Source organism: Paramisgurnus dabryanus, chromosome 11, assembly GCF_030506205.2.
Source record: "Paramisgurnus dabryanus chromosome 11, PD_genome_1.1, whole genome shotgun sequence".
In the NCBI taxonomy this organism is placed as follows: domain Eukaryota; kingdom Metazoa; phylum Chordata; class Actinopteri; order Cypriniformes; family Cobitidae; genus Paramisgurnus; species Paramisgurnus dabryanus.
This window is the reverse complement of record NC_133347.1, coordinates 8,374,869-8,395,037: the sequence shown is the minus strand read 5'-3', so window position 1 is coordinate 8,395,037 and position 20,169 is coordinate 8,374,869. Positions and strand designations below refer to the sequence as shown.

The following is a 20,169-nucleotide window of genomic DNA, read 5'->3' as shown; positions in this document are numbered from 1 at the left end:
AATATAGAGTAGAATGACAGACAGGAAGTAAACCTATAGGAGGGTAAAATGTGATAATGTTAACCAAATTTGTCCCATCATGCAAACGTTTTTGTTCATTCAAATGACAAAAGTATTATTGATTGACGTGTTGCCGTTATACATTATCCCCTGGGGCCAGTTGTACAAAAGTAATCCATTTGGATTTCGGCTTCGAATTAGATAAAAATTTCAAAATAGGTTGTTTAAAAAAAAGAAAATGGATTCTGAATTTGGATTGGATCACAAAATCCAATCTAGGATTTGAAAAGTGCTGTGTCCCTGATTGGCCAGCTAATCTGTCCATTGTAACTGGCCTGAATACCTCTGACGTCAGCCAGAAATGTGACGCTCCTTACCATTTTTGAAAGATTCGCTCACAATGCAATGCAAACAGGAGTTAACTTACAGGCTGTGAGTCAAAGCGGGAGGAATTATGATATGTTTTTACTACATCACCAATCCCAGGAAGTAAACTGTTGCCTACATCCGTGTGTTTGTTGTAGTCCAAGAAAAGAGATTTACGTTAAAGACGATAACTTGCGTCATCGTTTACTTTGGGGTTTGTACCTTTTGCATATCGCTAACATGTACTAATACACACTTACACAAATGAAAAATTGTGAATCGGACCATAGGTGCTCTTTAAAATATGCCAGTGCTATTGATTTGTCTTAAGATTCACACCATTAACGTCTTTTTCTAATGCATGTACATAAAAGATGCTTAAACATCCTAATTTAACCTAGTCCTGGCTTTAGCCAAGCCTTGTCTGTGAAACCATGCTTAAATGTAATATCCACCTTAATGTCATGGGTTGGGACCCCTGGAACACACATACTGACAAAATGTATATGTTAAATAAACTGTAAATTGCTAGATAAAAGCGTTTGCCAAATGCATAAATGTAGAAGTATAACATAAAGGTACGGTTTCCCAGAAAAGGTTTAGATTAAGTTAGAACTAGGTCTTAGATATAGTAGGACATTTAAGTAGATTTTACAAACACATCTTACAAAAACATTGCTGGTGTGCATCTTAACTCTTTCACCGCCATTGATGAGATATCTCATCAATTAAGAGAAAACGCTTCCCCGCCAATGACGAGATTTTCCGTCTTTCCGCAATACCGCTATTATCCACCAGGTGGCCAGGTCTGCAACTTTTTAAACCCGGAAGTATTGCCCTAAGACAAGCGGCTGCATGTCCGTGTCTGTTTTAAAGATCGCTCTAAATGGGATCTCTATGAAAAGTCGGTCACAAAAATGGAATTATCTCTGCTTTTTGCTCAAAATGTGGTGTTTTTGCAGAAACCTACCCATATTCAAAAGCTGATTACAAAAGAACCACTGAAGGTAGGATGAAACAGTTTTGTTTGAAAGCAGAGGGTCTGTTCTTTCATTTGGTATATTGTATGTTTATATATTTAAAGAAGAACATTTTCTGGAAGGCATTAAACTTTGGTGAAAATCATAAAAAACGCTGGCGCTGGCTGGCAACTTTTTTTAAAAACGCTGGCGGTGAAAGAGTTAAGACCAAACAATGGCACTGATATATTCAAAGATAATTCTGAGCAAGCTGATTTCAGTTAAGACAACTCAAACAAGCATGTTACTTAGACTTAAACGCTTTCCAGGAAACAGCCCCATTATCAGTTTATGCGGTCATATATTTACACAAAACATCCAATTAGTCATATATACTGTAACAGTTAAATGTTTTGTAATACTTAAATAATGATTAAGACCTTTTGTATAAAATCCCATGTTTATGCCCCTGTCAAAAATTTTTTTTGTGTGTGATTATTTCAGGCTTCCATTGATTTTACATCAGGCTAACGATACTTGCCTCTAACCCTAAACCTAACCCTAACAGAAACATATGTGCATCATTAAATTTAAAGCAAAACATGATTTGGCTGATATATGAGCCTTTTAATGTAGTGAAAACCAATGAATTGGCCTAAATGGTTTTCATGATATTTTACTATATTAGTGAAGGCATTTGGCCCTCACAAACACAGCTAAACAGTGCACGGACGCGCACACAGACACACTGCTCTACTCAGCTTGCCATTACGGCCCCTGGGGGCCACCAGACTTCAGTCCATCTGTATGTTGATATTGACCAAAGGCCACCCTACAAGGCATGACTGCCTCACTATATTAAAAATCTCTCCCTTACAAACACACCAGGCCGCCCATATCTTCTCTTTAAAGCTCTGTGCGTATTAGGAGGGATTTTTTCTGCTAGACAAACCTCCCCCACCTCCAGACTTGAGTTGTAATCAGTGAGCTGTCTGTACACTGCATGAAGAATGTCCCGGGACAGAAACATGCTGGGAGAAATTATTCCTATCTAATGGAATTCATTACGGGATGCGGGAGGGTCTCGAACTGACACCCAGTATACACCCCCCTGCTGCTTTCAGCCTACAGCCAACAGAACATAACACGCTGCTTAAGAGACCAACCACAGCCAAAATGTACAATAAAATAAAGTTAGGAATAAGTTTGAGCTTATCACAAAACAGGGTCTCCAGATCCCAAAATCACTGTAAAAAAGTAAAAAGTATGACTTATTTATCCTGTACTTTCAACTTACCTTGGTTCATCATCTTTGGAGCGCTTGGGGCAGTGTTTCTTAACCAGACTCCTGTTGGGAAACAAAATTAAATGTTCAATATGCAGACAACGTGCAGACACGAGAGATTAAGAAGCGAGTCTCTATGAACCAACAACTCCGATATATCAATAACATTTGCAGATCCCCCAGCTGAAATTCAGATAAAATGAAACAAAAATGTCAACACTTAAGCTTACAACATCCCTAAACTTTAAAACTACAGTTATTTGTACAGCTCCGAAGGAAAAACAAGAATCTGTCTACACTGTGTTTGCTTTGTGCATCACAAAATTAAAGTAGGCCACGATAAACAGGCAAAAAAGTGATGGTATGCAAATGTGCCTTCCCTCATCCCACACAAAATAAACTCGAGGGAAGGAACGCGGAGACAAATCCTGATGTGGGAGCTGTTGAAAGACGCTCTGCTGCTGTGCTTCGGCATGTTCCTCTCTTGAGGGACGGTGGGTGGGGGACGGGGTTCCGTTTAGTGCGCATCGGGAGTGAGAGAGCCCTCTTTCCTCGACCCGTATGCATTAATGATGTCTATCACTTCCTGAATGGAAGGTTCCTCAAATTCACTTCATGAATCGGATCAAACAAAAACACACTTCCCCTCTCTCTAGTTTGGTTATGATTGTACCCTGATAACTTCCTCAGTGTTTGATCTTTCTGAATAGAACAGTGCTTACAGGTGGGAGTATATACAGTTTAAGGTGGGCTGGAAAAAAGTTATTGAACATAAGAAAAGATAATGTATATCACAAAGATACTTGATTTTGTGTTTTAAAGGCTTCAATTCGTACATTATTTAAAGAAGAGTGCTGACCAAAAACTGGATATTTCAGAAATAACAGATTATTTGGTATTTCGAATATAAATAATTAATAATAAGTAAAAATCATACAAATGTAAATAGTATCAGCTCTATTCAACTCATGAGCGGAAACGGCGTGTGGGTTTTGCTATGTGTAATGGCCCATAACTCGGGGGCGGGGGTTAGAGAGCAGTGTGGGATCTGTCAGGTAAAATGAATGTGGTACTACACCAAAACCCTCAATGAGATTTGAGAGGGGGGAGGAGGAGAGACTCTATGACTGTATCCAGGCAACAACGAAATGTCTACAGAGACCTATACATCCCGAGAGAGGCGATGAGTGAGGAGGAGAGCAGTGAGTAGAGCAAACAGAAGATAAGAGGATATGAGAGAGGAGGAGAGAAGAGGAGAGAAAAGGAGGGGAGAATTGAGACTAAAAAGGAGAGAAAAGAGCAGAAAGGAGAATAGAGAAGAAAGGAGAGTAGAGATTTGAACAGAGGCTAGATGAAGAGAGGTAAAAGGAGAGAGGGAAAGAGAAAAGAGGAGAGAGAATAAGAGAAAAAGGAGGGGAGAATTGAGACTGAAAATGAGAGAAAAGAGCAGAAATGTAAAAAGATAAGAGCAGAGAGGAGACAGAAAAGGCAAGAAGGAGAGTAGAGATTTAAAGAGGAGAGAAAATATGAGAGAGCAGAGAGGAGAGAAAAGCTAAGCTGAGATGAGGAGAAAGAAGAGAGGAGAAGAAGAGAAAAAAGGAGGGAAAAAAGGAGCAGAGACTAAAGAAGAGACAAAAGAGCAGAGAAGAGAGGAGAAAGGACGGATGACGGCAAAAGAAAGGAGAAAAGATAAGAGCAGATAGGAGAGAAAGGAAGAGCAGAGGGTAGAAATTTGAAGAGAGGAGAGAGAACAGGAGCGAGCAAAGAGGAGTGAAGAGTAGAGGGAGAGAAGTGGAGAGAAGAGAGGGGAAAAGGAAAGAAAACGGGAGAGAAAAGGAGGGGAGAATTGAGACTAAAAAGGAGAGGAAAGAGCGGAAAGGAGAAAAGATAAGAACAGAGAGGAGACAGAAAAGGAGAGAAGGAGAGTAGAGATTTGAAGAGAGAATATGAGAGCGCAGAGAGGAGAGTAAAGCAAAGCTGAGAGGGGAAGAGAAGAGAGGAGGAGAGAAAAAGAGGAAAGAAAAAGGAGGTGAGACTAAAGAGATAAAAGAGCAGGGAAGAGAGGAGAAAGGAGGGATGACTACAAGAGAAAGGTGAAAAGAGAAGGAGCAGATAGGAGAGAAAGGGAGAGCAGAGTAGAAATTTGAAGAGAGGAGTGAAGAGGAGGTGGAGAGAAGAGGGGGAAGAGGAAAGGAGGAGAGACTAAACAGATTAAAAAGCAGAGAAGAGATAAGAGCAGAGATGAGACAGAAAAGGAGAAAAGAAAGGAGAGTATAGATTTGAAGGGAGGTGAGAGGAAGAGAGGTAAAAGGAGAGAGGGGAAGAGAAAAGAGGAGATGAGAGAAAAAGGAGGGGAGAATTGAGACTAAAAATAGAGGAAAGAGCAGAAAGGAGAAAAGATAAAAGCAGAGAGGAGACAAAAAGGAGAGAAGAAAGGAGAGATTTAAAGAAAGGGGAGAGGAGAGAAAAAGGAGGGGAGAATTGAGACTAAAAATAGAGAAAAGATAAAAGCAGAGAAGAGACAAAAAGGAGAGAAGAAAGGAGAGATTTAAAGAGAGGGGATAGGAGAGAAAAGGAGGGGAGAATTGAGACTAAAAATAGAGAAAAGAGCAGATAGGAAAAGAGATAAAAGCAGAGAGGAGACAAAAAGGAGAGAAGAAAGGAGAGATTTAAAGAGAGGGGAGATGGGAGAGAAGGAGAAAAGGAGAGAAAAGGGAGGGGAGAATTGAGACTAAAAAGGAGCGAAGAGAGCAGAAAGGAGAAAAGATAAAAGCAGAGAGGAGACAGAAAAGGAGAGGAGGAGAGTAGAGATTTGAAAAGAGAAGAAAGCAGAAAGGAGAGAAAAGCAAAGCTGAGAGAAGGAGAGAGAAGAGAGGAGAAGAAAGAAAGAAAAGGAGGAAAGAAAAAGGTAGAGAGACTAAAGAGGAGATAAAAGAGCAGAGAAGAGATAAGAGCAGAGATGGGAAGAGACAGGAGGGATGACTACAAGAGAAAGGTGAAAAGAGAAGAGCAGATAGGAGAGAAAGGGAGATCAAAGTAGAAATTTGAAGAGAGGAGTGAAGAGGAGGGAGAGGGGGGGAGAGGAAAGAAAACGGGAGAGAGAAGGAGGAGAGACTAAAGAGCAGAGAAGAGATAAGAGCAGAGATGTGAGCAGAGAGAAAAGATAACAGCAGAGAGGAGACAGAAAAGGAAAAAAGAAAGGAGAGTACAGTAGAGATTAAGGGAGGAGAGCAAAGGAGGAAGCAAAGAGGATAGAAGAGGAGAGAGGAGAAAAGGACAGAGAAGAGAGAAGGGGGAGAGAAAAAGGAGGAGAGACTAAAAAGGAAATAAAAGAGCAGAGAGGAGATGATGGGAGAAAGGAGAAAACCGAATAGCAGAGGAAAAAAAATGAGAGCAAAGAAGAGAGGAACAGAGAGAAGAACTGAAGACAGTGGGGAGGAAGAGGAGAGGGACGAGAGAATGGGAGAAAGAGGAGGCCCCATCTGCAATGTCCTGTGGCGAATTCACAGCATGTCTATTCTCAGTTTGATCTCACATCAAATCTCACTACTTGGAACCTGCAGGGGAGATAACGCAGTGTTGTTTATGACCTCTGATGTGTCACTCAGCATCACATTGACTTCCAAAGCAAAAAGCAGGGAACAATAAAAAAATGAATATCATGGGTCGAAAAAAAGACATGCTTACTAAAACTATTAAAGTACTATTAGAAAACAGACTGCACAAGCTTTATTATCTGACTGGGTGAACCGCATTCTTAACCAATTTAAAACGGTTTCTTCAATTTATCCCACTTTCAACCAAACAACATTTGAATATATAATAATGCACAGTGGTAAAAATATGTGTAGATATTAGGCATGGGCCGGTATAAGATTCTGGCGGTATGATAACCTTTAGCAAAAATACCACGGTTTCACGGTGTTGCGGTATTGCCATTGCAACACTAAAATGTGTTATTTTCAAATGCCAGGTACAATAAAGCCTTTAAATTATAATATGCTTTCAAAACATATATAATATTTTCGTAATATATATTAAATGTAAACATCAAATCAATCACATGACTTCATGATTTAATGAATTTTGTATAAACACAGCTCATACCTTGGAGACGGTATCACAGAACATTTTAGTGGTTTTGAAACCTTGACTGTTTTAAACCTCGGTATACCTTGAAACCGGTAATCGGCCCATGCCTAGTAGATATGCTACATTACCTGTCAGAATACTATTTTGGGTGACTACAGTTAAAGCCAGGCTAGCTGATTTGATCCAGAAACATCTAGTTATGCTAGTTAAAGTCTCCTCACATCCGGATAGAATGGGCTTCTGGTCTGTGCGTGTTCATGTGTTTTGGAGAAGGCGTGACTTCAGATGGCGATTTAAATGAAGGGTGGATCGTGATTTTAGTGCTAGTAGGCTAAAGCTAGCATTTTTCAAAATCAGCTACCCTGCCTTTAATAATCCATTCATAAGTAATAACGCTATGTGATGCACTGTTTTACCATGGTTTCACAGGTTGCATCAGGCTTAACACTTCTTTACTATGAAAAATCAATCTAATGCATACCTTACCATGGGTTAATGCTTCAATAACAACATTCTGTTGACAAATTAAGTCAACAAATGTCTGAGATAAAGGTGTAAGCCTATGATATTTAGTACATGGATTCTCACCGTAACTGCTTTGCATACGCCTGCTCGATCTCCAGTCGCTCCTTCACGAATTTTGCATAGCGTTCTAGGAAATCGATGCCCCACTGGGTGTGCTTGTCCAGATTTTCGAACTGGTCCTAAAAGAGACAGAGAGATCCAGTGAATGAAAGTTTGATCTGTTACAGGCCTGCTGCTGCTAGACAGGAAACATAAATATGGAAAGACTTGTTTGAAGAATATTAAACATTTGCTGGGTGCGTGCAGAATATAAATCGCTGCTAAATAAACATCCCTGTAATGGACAAAGTAAGGATCAGTTGATTGCTTTGAACGGATATTTTCTATTTAGAGTATCTAAAGTAAGCGGTCCGGTTCACCGGACAATAACTTCCATGTGCCCTCCCAGTCCATAAACGAACTGGAAATGCATTTACAGTAAGGCAGAAAATACTGTTTATCATATGTGACCCTAAACCACAAAACCAGTCGCACAGGTATATTTGTAGCAATAGCCAATTGTATGGGTTAAAATTATAGATTGTTTTAAGCCAAAAAAAGAGACTGTCCTCCAAAAAATAACGACCTCATAAGTCGTTTGTGCAAGCACCTTATTACGACATAAAGTGACGTATTAAGGAATTAGTGTCCTGTCGTTACGTTTTAAGTTTTTTGCCTTATACATCAGATTAGACATTTAATTTTATGAATTTGTAAATGTAGAAATGGTTTCATAAACATTTATGATTTTAAAGATATTTTGGAGCATCTCACCCCACCCCACCATCACCCTTACCCTAAACCCTACCACTTCTCAACCATATAAACACAACATGTAAGTAAAAGTACAGTCAGGTATTTATTGCATAAAACAGTTTACAAGTATTACAAACTATTCGCGTTGCAAACCTTGCGAACTGAAGCCATACGATTACTTTATATGAAAAACTCTGTGATCAAAACGCACAATCAGATCTCATTTGAACATAAACCAGCATGACGTAGTCGGTCTCAAGAGCCAATAGCGCTTCACATTCTTAGCTGACGTAATGATGTGATCGGTCACGAGACACATGAGAGCCAATGCCTTTTTCACAATCATGAAATGACGTATCATCGCTGCTTTTGGCGGCAGTTTTTGAATCAGTGTACGTCCGGATCTGATATTTACAGCGGATTGTCATCACTTTTGCATCTTTTCTTCAAATAAATCGATTGTTTGACCTCGGTACACTTGGTATATTTTAAGTTCATTTTTAAAAAGGTGTAACTGTTTTGTATGCTGTGTTTATATCATATAAATAAATGGGTACGTTATTTGCCCTAAATGCCTGAATAGTGTATAAAATGCAATTAATCCTGGCGGTTTAAATTAAAAATGTTACCCCTGTATGTCATCATAGCAAAATTATACCCCAAAATATCATTTTATATTCTAATATATTAAGTTTCACCTGCTGCCGGTAGAGACGCTTATTTAGTAAATGCATCTATTGGTCGTATTTGGTGAAATGGACAAACGATCAAAGTAATTGTATGAGTTGGAGGATATGTTGCAGAAATTATTATGATATTATTAGGATTTCATTAGGATATTACAGATCATGTTCTATGAAGATATTTTGTAAATTTCCTACCGTAAATGCATCAAGTGTATTTATCATTAGTAATATGTGTTGCTAAGGACATCATTTGGACATCTTTAAAGGCAATTTTCTCAAAATTTTGATTGTTTGCACCCTCCGATTCCAGATTTCAAGTAGTTGCACCACAACCAAATATTGTCCTATCCTAAAAAAAAACATACATCAATGGAAAACTTATTTATTATCTCGTTCCCCTCCGGCCTTTTTTTTATTTCTTCAAAAAATATATAAACATACAAAAATATCAAATTAAAAGACAGACCCTCTGCTTTCAAACAAACAAACAAACAAATAAACAAAACGGGAAAAAACGTTTCATCCTATCTATATTTTTTCCTCTGCTTATAAACTCTTATATATGGGTAAAAATTTGCAAAAAGCTGAAATAATTTTATTTTTGTGAAGGAATTTTGTTAGAGATCAGATCATGTTTTGCTTCAGTTTTTTTATATAAATTGGGTAAGTGTCCCTAATCTAGTGCGCCTTATTTAGTGGATAACCATAAAAACTCATCAGGAACATGTTTTTAAATGCAAATGTTTTCTCTTAATTGATGAGATAACACGTCAATGGTGGGGAAAGAATTAAAAATAATTGTTTACTTTATTTGTAAACATTAACACTTGTTACTGTTTTTCTAGTCCAGGGTCACATATGTACACTGACCTTCCTGTATCTTAAAACTGTCAAAAGTCATCAACCTTATTTCCATGTATCTGTTCAAAATCGAATCTGTGCCAAATGTTTATGTGCACAGATTTATCACTGTATAAAGAAATGCAATATATATTGTTATAATAAAAGTGCTTTAATCTTGTGTAGCAGAAAATACAAGAATGACTCAGTCTTTAAAATAGTTGCGGGGTGCCAGCTTGGACGAAAACCGGGTGAGCTAAAAGTTCCAGCTCACAACGATTACATCACACTCCTCACCACGCGCCAACCCAACAACACAGACACAACACTGAATCCTGACACGATCCATCTGCGTTCTGAATGACACACAACCCTACGGAGGAGTAAGCAACGTTAACAGCTTTACATTTCAGGCCTATTTATGGTAAAGCCTTTGGACTGATTCAGACCGAGAGGAAGTAAAAAAACAGAGTACTTGGAAGTCAAAAGCTGTCAGGTGCCAAATCTATTTTTTGTTGTCGAATTACAGAATGGTACAATCATGCATCACTGTTTCCACCATCTTATACCTTTTTATTACCTAAAGTAAAATTACTAAACAATTATTAATGTTTTAAAACAATTCGGAGCTCTGAGCGGGCGGGGCATCTCGCAACAAATTCGTGACTTTTTGTACTTCATGTGAATGTGGCCACAGGCTGTACAGTCTCAGCCTGTCTTGAGTCCAGCATGTGAGAGTCAGACGGGTGGTATGATGAAGAAGATGATGATCTTTGAGAGATGACACAGAAAGAGAGAGACAGGCATGCTGGGTATCACCCTGAGGCAGAGCCAGTCTGTTCACAGGGGGCACAAGACAACAATCCTTCCTCTGTTCAACAGCAGAAAAGTTAAGTATTGAAGTCAACTAATGCTTTTATAAATTTATAAAGAGATAAATATTGTTCAGATGACACAACAGCTCAGGATATCCATATAAAACACAAATACTGACCAATAATTACAAATTCTCACTTCCTTTGCTCCCTGTCTAAGACTCAAGTGGTCCACATAAGCAAGATGCACGTTTATCAGGAATCAAACCTCCAACCTATTGGTTGTAAGCCTGGATCACTAAAGAGAAGACCACACTTCCCCCACACCACAGAAGAGAAGTGCATTTGTTTAGGACTTCTGGCACCGGCTCTGTGAGACGGGAGCCAATAGACTTCCTCCACTGGAGAACAATGAACAAACCTCTTTACAGCACCTAGAGGACCTCGACAACCTCATTTAATCAACCTCACCCCGAGGACTTGTGACGAACATCATCAAGAACAGAGTTCACCACTGATGAACCTTTAATTAAACCCTGTACCAGAGACACGAGGACATTCCTGACAATCACATGTGACGTGACACCAGAGACGGGAAGGCAATGGTACTTTAACACGGTGACCCCAAACACAAGCAACAACAAAGACATCAGTTGAGTAACTGTGTAAATGAATTTACTTTGTGTATGGCGTAACACACCAAAGCTGGGCGATGTAGCTTACAAAATATATTTTAAATATTCAACCTTTAAAACTGACAGATGACACCAATACCATTGAGAAAGAGAGAGGAATATAAAGATGAAGCAGGAAATTTCTTCTTCGCTCATGCTCTTGTTTGTACACACAAACAGTGGTTAATCATTACTCTGAGCTGTAATACTGCACACATCAGGCAAAGAGCTGGACACCTTTAACACACAGTCAGCCTCTGATCACATGAGATGAGAGGTTCAAATCCAAATGATCTTTCAAGAACTGATGAGTATAGCAAAAACACACGGCGCAAGAGCATGTGGGTGTTTCATGAGGGCCGGTGAGGGAGTATTAGACCCAGTCCGGTTGGTTCAATGCTGAATTCGAAGAAAATCACCTTAGCAGCACGCCGACTCTTCACTCGAGTGGAAAAACAGCATCCCCCCACCATCTGTCATCCTTTACGCACACATTTAAAGTGAAAGTACCGAGATACGATTACATATATTCACATGAACTTGCTGAACTACACGCACTGAATATTAACTAGTTAGTAAGTCATCTGAATAACTAGTAAATTAGTTGGTATTAAGAAAACCCTGTATAACTAGGATGATTTGTGGTCATGTTGATTAGACCCCTTGAAGACATACAGGCCACCATGTGGATAACTTGACTAAAATTCAACTCAAATTTGTCTAAAAAAAATCATGATTTTTGCAAATAATTTTAATATTATTGTAAAATTCTTATAATAAAAAAACGAAAATAAACTTTCCCCCTTTTTAAATTTAAATTGGTCTTGGTTATATTAAGTAAAGAATAATTGACGATGGGCCGTTGAATTATTTGAAAATAATGTAATGTAAAAAAATAATGTAGAAAATGACATAATGTAAAAATCAAATAATTCAAAGGACAGGAATCAATTTTTTTCGGCTTATACCACGGTTACCACAGATATTGCTAAGACATCGCTCTGGTGGTTATTTTAAGACATTCGACTGGTTAGGCGTGCATTTATAGAAAAATATTAAATACACGTGAAACATTCAACAGCCCGTGATGGAATAAGTTAAAATAAATGTTAAAGATAAAATAAGAGGTAACTGAAAGGGGTGTAAATCGAGCAATTCATAACGATTTGAAACAAAATCGATTTCCATCTCCAGCGATGCAATTTTTGTAGATACTTCGAAAAACCTTCTTCAATGCAATTATGATTTGTTTAATTTATCGATATTTTTATATAACGTGCCTAGTTCTACTTCGTGCGCCCTTGAAAAAAGAAGTCACCGGCAGCCACTGAAAAACGCCCCAAAAACATTACTAAGCTGCTTGATTTCTTCCAAAGAAAACTCGAAATACCATCAGCAGGAAAATCAAATGATAAAATCTTTTATTTTTTTTGCATGCAGTTTGCATAGTGACAAAACGTAGCAAAGCACAACTAGTCCACACGTTTCTAAATATGATGTTATCAGAGACAAAATGCAAATACAGTTGCATTATTGTTATTTACTTCTGAACAAAGTCTTAATAAAGGTACAGAATTTTTACATTCCTAAAACCCATTTGAACGCACTAACTTTTGCGTTGCATGAACGCAGTGCTATACCAACTGAGCTACTACAGGAAGACGAACACATTATAGTAACACAAATAATAATAGTTAAATGGTGACTGCCTCAGCACACACAAGGGGAACTGGTTAAGGCTTTTGAACCACAAACTGGCAGATTGGTCAGGCAGCAGGTTCCTTCTAAACACACATACACAGACCAAAACTAACACATCTGACTTCCAACACACAGCTTGATCATTGGGTCTTGGTGGCTTGTGTTCTCTAACTGGCCAATTTGCATTGACAATATGGAAATAATGGACTATGGGTTACCTTGTTCTGGGAGTCTTTTATTGGCTGAATTATCGATCCCAAAACTTTGGATGCAAAATGCTACCAAAATCCAAGTGTCAAAATCTTTCACACATCATTGTTTTTACTAAAAACTAAGCCCGTTTAGATATTAAACAGAATAATTAAAGAAAAAAGAAAAAACCTATTCTACGTTGGTTCCAGTGGTGGACAAGCATAATAGCTTCGTATCCTTACATCACCCTCCCTAAACGCTCCTGAATTATTTAATGCAATGATTCACGCAGGCTCCGCCTTCACAGGCTAACTTGCAATAGCAGTTGCTAGGAGACAAAGGAGGTGGGTCAATGTGGGTTTCCAGAAACCTGATAGAGATCTTAAAATGGAGTCTCGGACCCCCACAGCAGTGTCAAGAATGACCCAAATGATCATAAAGTAACCAGGGGTTGGGGCAAAAATTGTGACCAAAATGCACCATGTTTGACTGGCGGTGGCAAAAATAAATACCTATATGTTACTTAACATTTGATAAATTATATTTTGATCTTATATAGACAAAAACAACCAAGAAAATTTGAGGGTCGTTTTAATAAGAATTGGCAAAGAGTAATGAGAGGGTGAACTTTTTCAATAAAAGGCCTCCTGAGAATTTCTTGTCATCCTTGCAGAAGGAGATTAGATTTCCTTAAACTGTTGTAAAATGAGGTCTCAATGACCTCGAACACACTGCATATAAATTCGGTTGTCACTTCACCTTTAATGCTTAATTCTGTTTTGTACACACACAGTTCAATGATTTACGGGACTGACAACTACGTTCCACAACTGATATAACTCACGCAAACTGCAGTGAGTGACAACCAGATTACCAGAAACTGCGCATAGTGTGTACATAACTGAACAACTTAGTTGTTGATGAAGTATTTAAATGTGCATCATGGACATGACAGGTCTCTCTTCTGAAAAAATAAATGCAGAAAATGACAGAGGCACGAGCATTTGCTTACTAGTGTTGCCAGATCTTGCATGAAAAAAAAATTGACTAATAAACCAAACTAAATCCAAATGTTTTACCTCAAAAATCTAAATACTGGGACCAGCACCTTCACACTTTAAAGGGATAGTTCGGCCAAAAATGATGTTAAACCCATGATTTACTCACCCCCAAGCTGTCCGAGTTACATATGTCCATCGTTTTTCAGACAAACACATTTTCGGATATTTTAGAAAATGTTTTAGATCTTTCAGTTGATTAAATGTAATGTTACGGGGTCCACGACCTTAAAGTCCAAAAAAAGTGCGTCCATCCTTCACAAATTAAATCCAAACGGCTCCAGGATGATAAACAAAGGTCTTCTGAGGGTAATCCGCGCGGTGTTGTTGTAGAAATATCCATATATAAAACTTTATTAACTAAAATAACTGGAAAACGATGGACATATGCAACTCGGACAGCTTGGGGGTGAGTAAATCATGGGTTTAATATCATTTTTGGCCTATCCCTTTAATAACACAAAAAACTTGACTGCTTCACAAGCCAAAAGCCATAAACGGTTAAGGGTCTCAAAAATATGCAGGTACAAAAAAAGGCAAGAACCTGGCAACACTACAAAACAGCGCACAACACACAATGCCAAGACGGAGGTTTTTGCAAAACATAACGCTGCGATTTTATTTTTGTCAAAGCTGTGAATGATAAGCATTAAGCATGCGAGACTGCAGAACATTGCTATGGTTATCTCTGTGTCAATCATCACATTTTCGGGAATGAGTCTTGTTCCGTACAAACATGGAACGTTCATTTAAGAGATTTACTCCCACATTGCAGTGTGTACGAGGCCTAACACAAGGTGATACCAAGCCAAGCTACTTTAATATTTTTCCAGACATCCCGTCTCACACGATTCCTGCCTCGCTAGACATTGACAAGTGGTTGGTTTTGGTTCACACAATCATCAATCACAAATTTCTGTAATGATATCCGCATTTATAATTGACAAATTTTCCAGGATACTTTTCAATGTGTCTGTTTCTGCCACTTTTACCCCCTGCGGGAAAACACTATACCACAACTGTACAAATAAAACAAAGTCTTAAAATTTCAACAAAACAGTTTATGAATTGTTGTAAATGGTATTATGTGTCATATCAAGGAGGGCTTGGTGATGTCAGCTAAATCATAAAATCATTACAGTAATGTTTTGATAACTTTTGGACAAACTTGTGACAGTGGATCACAAGACTGGCAATGTTACTGTTGACAAAGCAAATGCCAGGTAAGACTAACCTCAATATATTAAAGAGGTAGCAACAACAAAAGAAGTGAAATCTATCAAAATGACTGTGTGTTGTAGGTTGTTGATACAGTATGTCAATGATGTGTGATTCGAGACAGGCTGCAGACCTAAAAGCTTTCAACCTAAAAATACACACCGATGTCATCCTGATTTTAAATTACAGGGAAACTGATGGTGCAAGTTAGAGGTTACATTACAAACGCAATAACATTTAAAAAGGGAGGTAAAACCTTCACATAATTATATAATTGGTGGTGGTCATATGCATGTTTCCTCACAAGATACACAAAAGTCAATGAGAGCTGAAGTATCAATGTGTCATTACATTTGAAAGAATCACTGTTTGTTTGCATTATAATGTATCAAAAGTTTTCTCATAAACGTATCATTTCACTTTAGGAGAAATATATAAACCTACTGGAGTCATATGGATGACTTTAACGATTCATTCACATTTTGAGACTAACATGACTGCATTTTTACATTAAAATGATGCGTGTTTAACTGAACGAAGCCATATACATCCATAATCTGATTAGAGTTACGTAAATTGAGAAAAATTTTATGTTTCAGGGCTCCAGACTAACATTTTTCACTAGGAGCACAGTGGCCCCCAACTGATAATTTTAGGGGCGCAACAAGAAAATTTAGGGGCACACACCGTAAATCAACATGCTAATCAAATATTCACATTTCTACTAATTTCCACTATATTACTAATAAATACTTTGATAATAGATGCATAAAGTACAATGTGCCGTTTCAAATTCAGTGTCACATTAAAAAAAAGTTCAAATTTACTGGTCGCGCATGTGCGACTGAATGTAAAATTCAGGGGCACACTCTCAAATTTTGGTGGCAGTCTGAAGCCCTGGTTTGGGTGAAGTGTCCTTTTAACTGCCCCAGAGTTAATGGCCCAACTCTTCTTGTGGCCCTTGGGAACAACAAGCACATGAGAAGGAAGCAACTTTTTTTGGCTCATCAGCAGTAAGGAAAGAGTTAACCTCACGAGTCACTACTTAAACACAACAAGACTTTTAAAGACCGCATGCCAAGTACAAAGGTTTTTAACTCCCTAATAAGAACATAATGTTTCTAAAATCAAATAATGGGGGTCTTTAAATACAATGGACGTCTCATGAGAGGCATCTCCTAGAAGACAAACATCCTGTGCTCCTGAAATAATGACAGGAAGTGAGGTCAGCACATGAACAATAACATGAAAACCTCACAGAAATCCAACATGAAGGAAAAGAAATCTGCGCATGTGCTTCTTTGATCTGGGAGATGGGCGTCTTTTCTTAGGCAGAAATTGAAAATATTCAGTGATGCAAATTATTCCAGATTTTAGCATTTGTTAAATTTGCCTAAGCAAGAAAAAAGTGAGGTAAGTCACGGTCAATAAAAACACAGAGGTTACACCCACAACCTATTGGGGGGGCAGGGACCGGGAGGTGGAAAGTCACCATGTCTATATTACTCAAATCAAAGGGCTCAACATGCCTGGCTCAGTTCTCACTTTGCACCCAAAATCTAGCTCAGGCACCCTCCAAAAAAATCTACCGCACTCCATCTTAATTTCATGAATTATACATGAAACATAAAAGGGAATCAGTCAACTTCCTGTGGGGGTTTATCATGTTACAACAATAACAATTAAAATACCAAAATATTATCAAGTACACCAACGCTGGGTGATATGAATATTTAGGCAGAATTCTGCTACATTATATCAGTTTAAGCACTGTGCAGCCACAGCGTAATTATAGAAATCCAGCTCAGTGAATTTAATCTCTTAACTTCTTCAAATAGCAAAAATTTAGTTAATTTAATCATGCCAACTATTCAAGTATTACAGTCCACATTGTTTTAATTCACACATTAGTGTTCACATAGTTCGTTTTAAGGTGCCTCCAAAATGTCCTCTTTGCAGAATTAAGGGGTGGAGGGTTCTCCATCCTTACCACATCCTCAAAACAACCTGCTGTGCCTAATGAGATGCCCGAGGGCATCATCTTTCCCTTTCATCCTTCCTGTCTGGCTCACCAGGGATGAGGCCTAATTCAGCCTCCACATGGCACTTCTTTTGATGCCATGGAAAAGAAAGTATTGGTCTCATATTTGCCAGCAGTAGTGAAACATTTACAGCCACTGTTAGCCGATCCCTATGTATTGTGTTGGGCAAAAGCTGACTAGCCAGAACAGGACAGTAGTCCTGTGGTGGCGGAAATTCGAGTCTGTCGGCCCATCGAGAGGATCAGATGAGGAGAAGATGCAAGGGGGGTGGGGAAATCATAGACAAAGGATGACTGGAAGATCACTTTCAGCCTTAACCACTACAAACCTCGATCTTTGTCTCTATGAATTGATTCTCTGGCCATATTGATCGGTCACCATTTCCTTTCCAGCATTTTGGCAAACTAAAAAAGTGATGCTGTTAAACAAAAGTCCTCATGTGAACACTTTTAAAATTCCTATTAAAACAGTAAGTGGGATATATCAAAGAGCTAGAGAATAAGGAGGAGGGGCCTCGTCGTTCTAAAACACATTTCATTGGACAAAATAAATGAGTGCAGTATGAGTCATCAACCTGTTTAGACAGTTTCGCTGAAGAGAAATGCTAAATATCTTAAACACTTCTATCTTTTCTAGCATTGCTGCTTTACCACAAAACATTTAGCCAATTATGACCAGTGGTGTAAGTGAGATACAGCTGTTGAAAGCCGATGACACCGTCCGCTGAACGTCTGGGCAATGAATCATGGGTGAGTCTGAAAGTGATCATCCTGACTGCAGAAGAGCCGGAAAAGGAAACCATACGGAAAGGCCTAGGGAGAGGTTGTGACATAAATTCTTTCTTTATGATCTTAGAGTCCAAGTTCCTGCTGGTGGAAAGCAAGAATGTAAGAGAACGAAAGAGACAGACAGACAGAGAAATCACAGTATTGAGTATCAGAGCAAGGGTTTAATGACTCAGTCAAACCTGTTTAAAAAAGGGAAGGCACATTAGAGCTGTCTGGATCACAAACAACTCCTGCGTTAAAGTATGGCTGGAAGATAAATAGAAATACAATCGCAAACGTGCAAGTCACACAGTCACAATAGGTATATATATACACTGAAAAAAACCCGGTAAAATCCCGGCAGCTGAGGTGCCGGAAAAATACCGTAAAATAACGAGCACAATAAATTAAATAAATTACAGAAATTTTCCGTAATCAGAGGCGGACACTACTTTAAGTACATTTTCCAAGCATCTGTGCTTTATCTACGGAGCCCCTAAGGGGACATGGAGCAAAAATTAAATCATGTGAAACTATCGGGTTTAGTTTTGCGTGCCCACGTGAAACTATGGCGTGCTCACGTGAAACTGTAGCGTGAGCAGGCGAAACTAAACTTTTAAAAAAAATTCTGCACATGAAGGTTTCGCGTGAGCACATAAAACTAAACTTTAGATTTTTTTTACTCTAATGTCACCTTAGGGGCTCTGTATTTATCAGAGTGTTTGTCTTGGGAAAATAATTTACAAAAAAATCTTTACTAAAGCATAAAATCATACTGTGTATTCTAGGGATGCTAAACAATTAATCGCGATTAATCGTTAGCAGAATAAAAGTTTTTGTTTACATCACATATGTGTGTAAACTGTGTATAATAAATATATATATATATATATATATATATATAAATATGAACACATTTACGTATAATTTTAAGAATTTTTTTTATATATTAAGTATTTATACTTATATATAATATAAATTATACATAAATATACAAATGTATATACACATGTAAACATTTCTAAAACATATACATGCTTGTGTGTATATTTATTTATACAAAGTTATTATACACAGTTCACACACATATATGATGTAAACAAAAACTTTTATTCTGCTAACGATTAATCATGATTAATCGTTAAGCATCCCTAGTGTATTCCTTTAATATTGCATAATAAAATTGATTTAATACCCATTTAAATAAAAATTTGGTACACTACACTGTCAGAAAAATGGTCAGAAAATTGTTCCAAGCATCACTGGGTTCTGTTTAGAAGGGATACAGGTACGGCAAAATCTTGCAAGATGTTGGGGTTTAGGGGTAGAATTAGTATGAAAAACAGCGGTTCTGGCTAGATAGGATATCGTTACAGCCAAATCACGTGTAATGTTAGGTTTGGGGGTAGAATTAGGATGAAAACAGCTCTCATCCTGCGAGATTTCACAAGATTTTGGCCGTAGCTGTATCCCTTCCAGCCACAATCCCGTCACTGGAGCAGTTTCCAATGAAAAGGTCCTACCATTTAGGTAGAGATATGTATACATACATTTGGAACCAGTATGCACCTTTGAGGTACTTATGTGAACTCTTTCGGTGAAACGGTGTACATTTTGAAAAGTTATTGCCCCAGTGACAGCTAGGGACATTTTCTGGTCCTTTTTTAGGGCCCTATAAAATCCGTTTTATTTTTTCCCAAATTCCGTTTTATTTTTTCCCAAATTCAGTTTTCTCCGTTTTAATTTTTGCAAATTCCGTTTTATCCGTTTTAAATTTTGGCAATTATATTTTTTACCCTTTACTTTTTTATGTCATAAAAATAGTGTGCCTTTAATGTTAATGATTAAAATGTAAATGATTTGGGGGAAATCTGGATAATAGGATTACTTAATGACTATAAAAGATGCATTTACACACGCACACACACAACTCAATTCAATGCATTGTTTAGTGTTGTTGCAGGAGGCTACAACAAGGTGTCAAAGCAGTGGTACCTTCAGAAGTGCCTTAAACACATCAATCCAGCAGAATATTTTATACACAATCGCTTGAAATGCATATAACTTTACAAAAATACACAGGATAGTGAATTAGGACAGAATGAGCACGCCGCTCTTTGCACGTGCGAGCGAAAGAGTGACAGAAAGCGGCGC

The 20,169-nt window shown here is 38.1% G+C and overlaps 1 protein-coding gene across 3 annotated transcripts in view; it reads right to left on the bottom strand.

Moving 5' to 3' along the window:
• fnbp1l (formin binding protein 1-like) overlaps positions 1-20,169 on the bottom strand; it is a 58,313-nt gene that overhangs the window by 18,530 nt on the left and 19,614 nt on the right. For all 3 annotated transcript variants that reach the window (XM_065248460.2, XM_065248459.2, XM_065248461.2), the window contains exons 2-4: positions 7,291-7,406; positions 2,623-2,673; positions 1-33 (exon numbers count right to left, since the gene is read on the bottom strand). The exon at positions 1-33 is cut by the window's left edge and continues 115 nt beyond it. In XM_065248460.2, coding sequence (XP_065104532.1) covers positions 1-33; positions 2,623-2,673; positions 7,291-7,406 — 200 coding nt within the window. The remainder of the gene's footprint in view (positions 34-2,622; positions 2,674-7,290; positions 7,407-20,169) is intronic.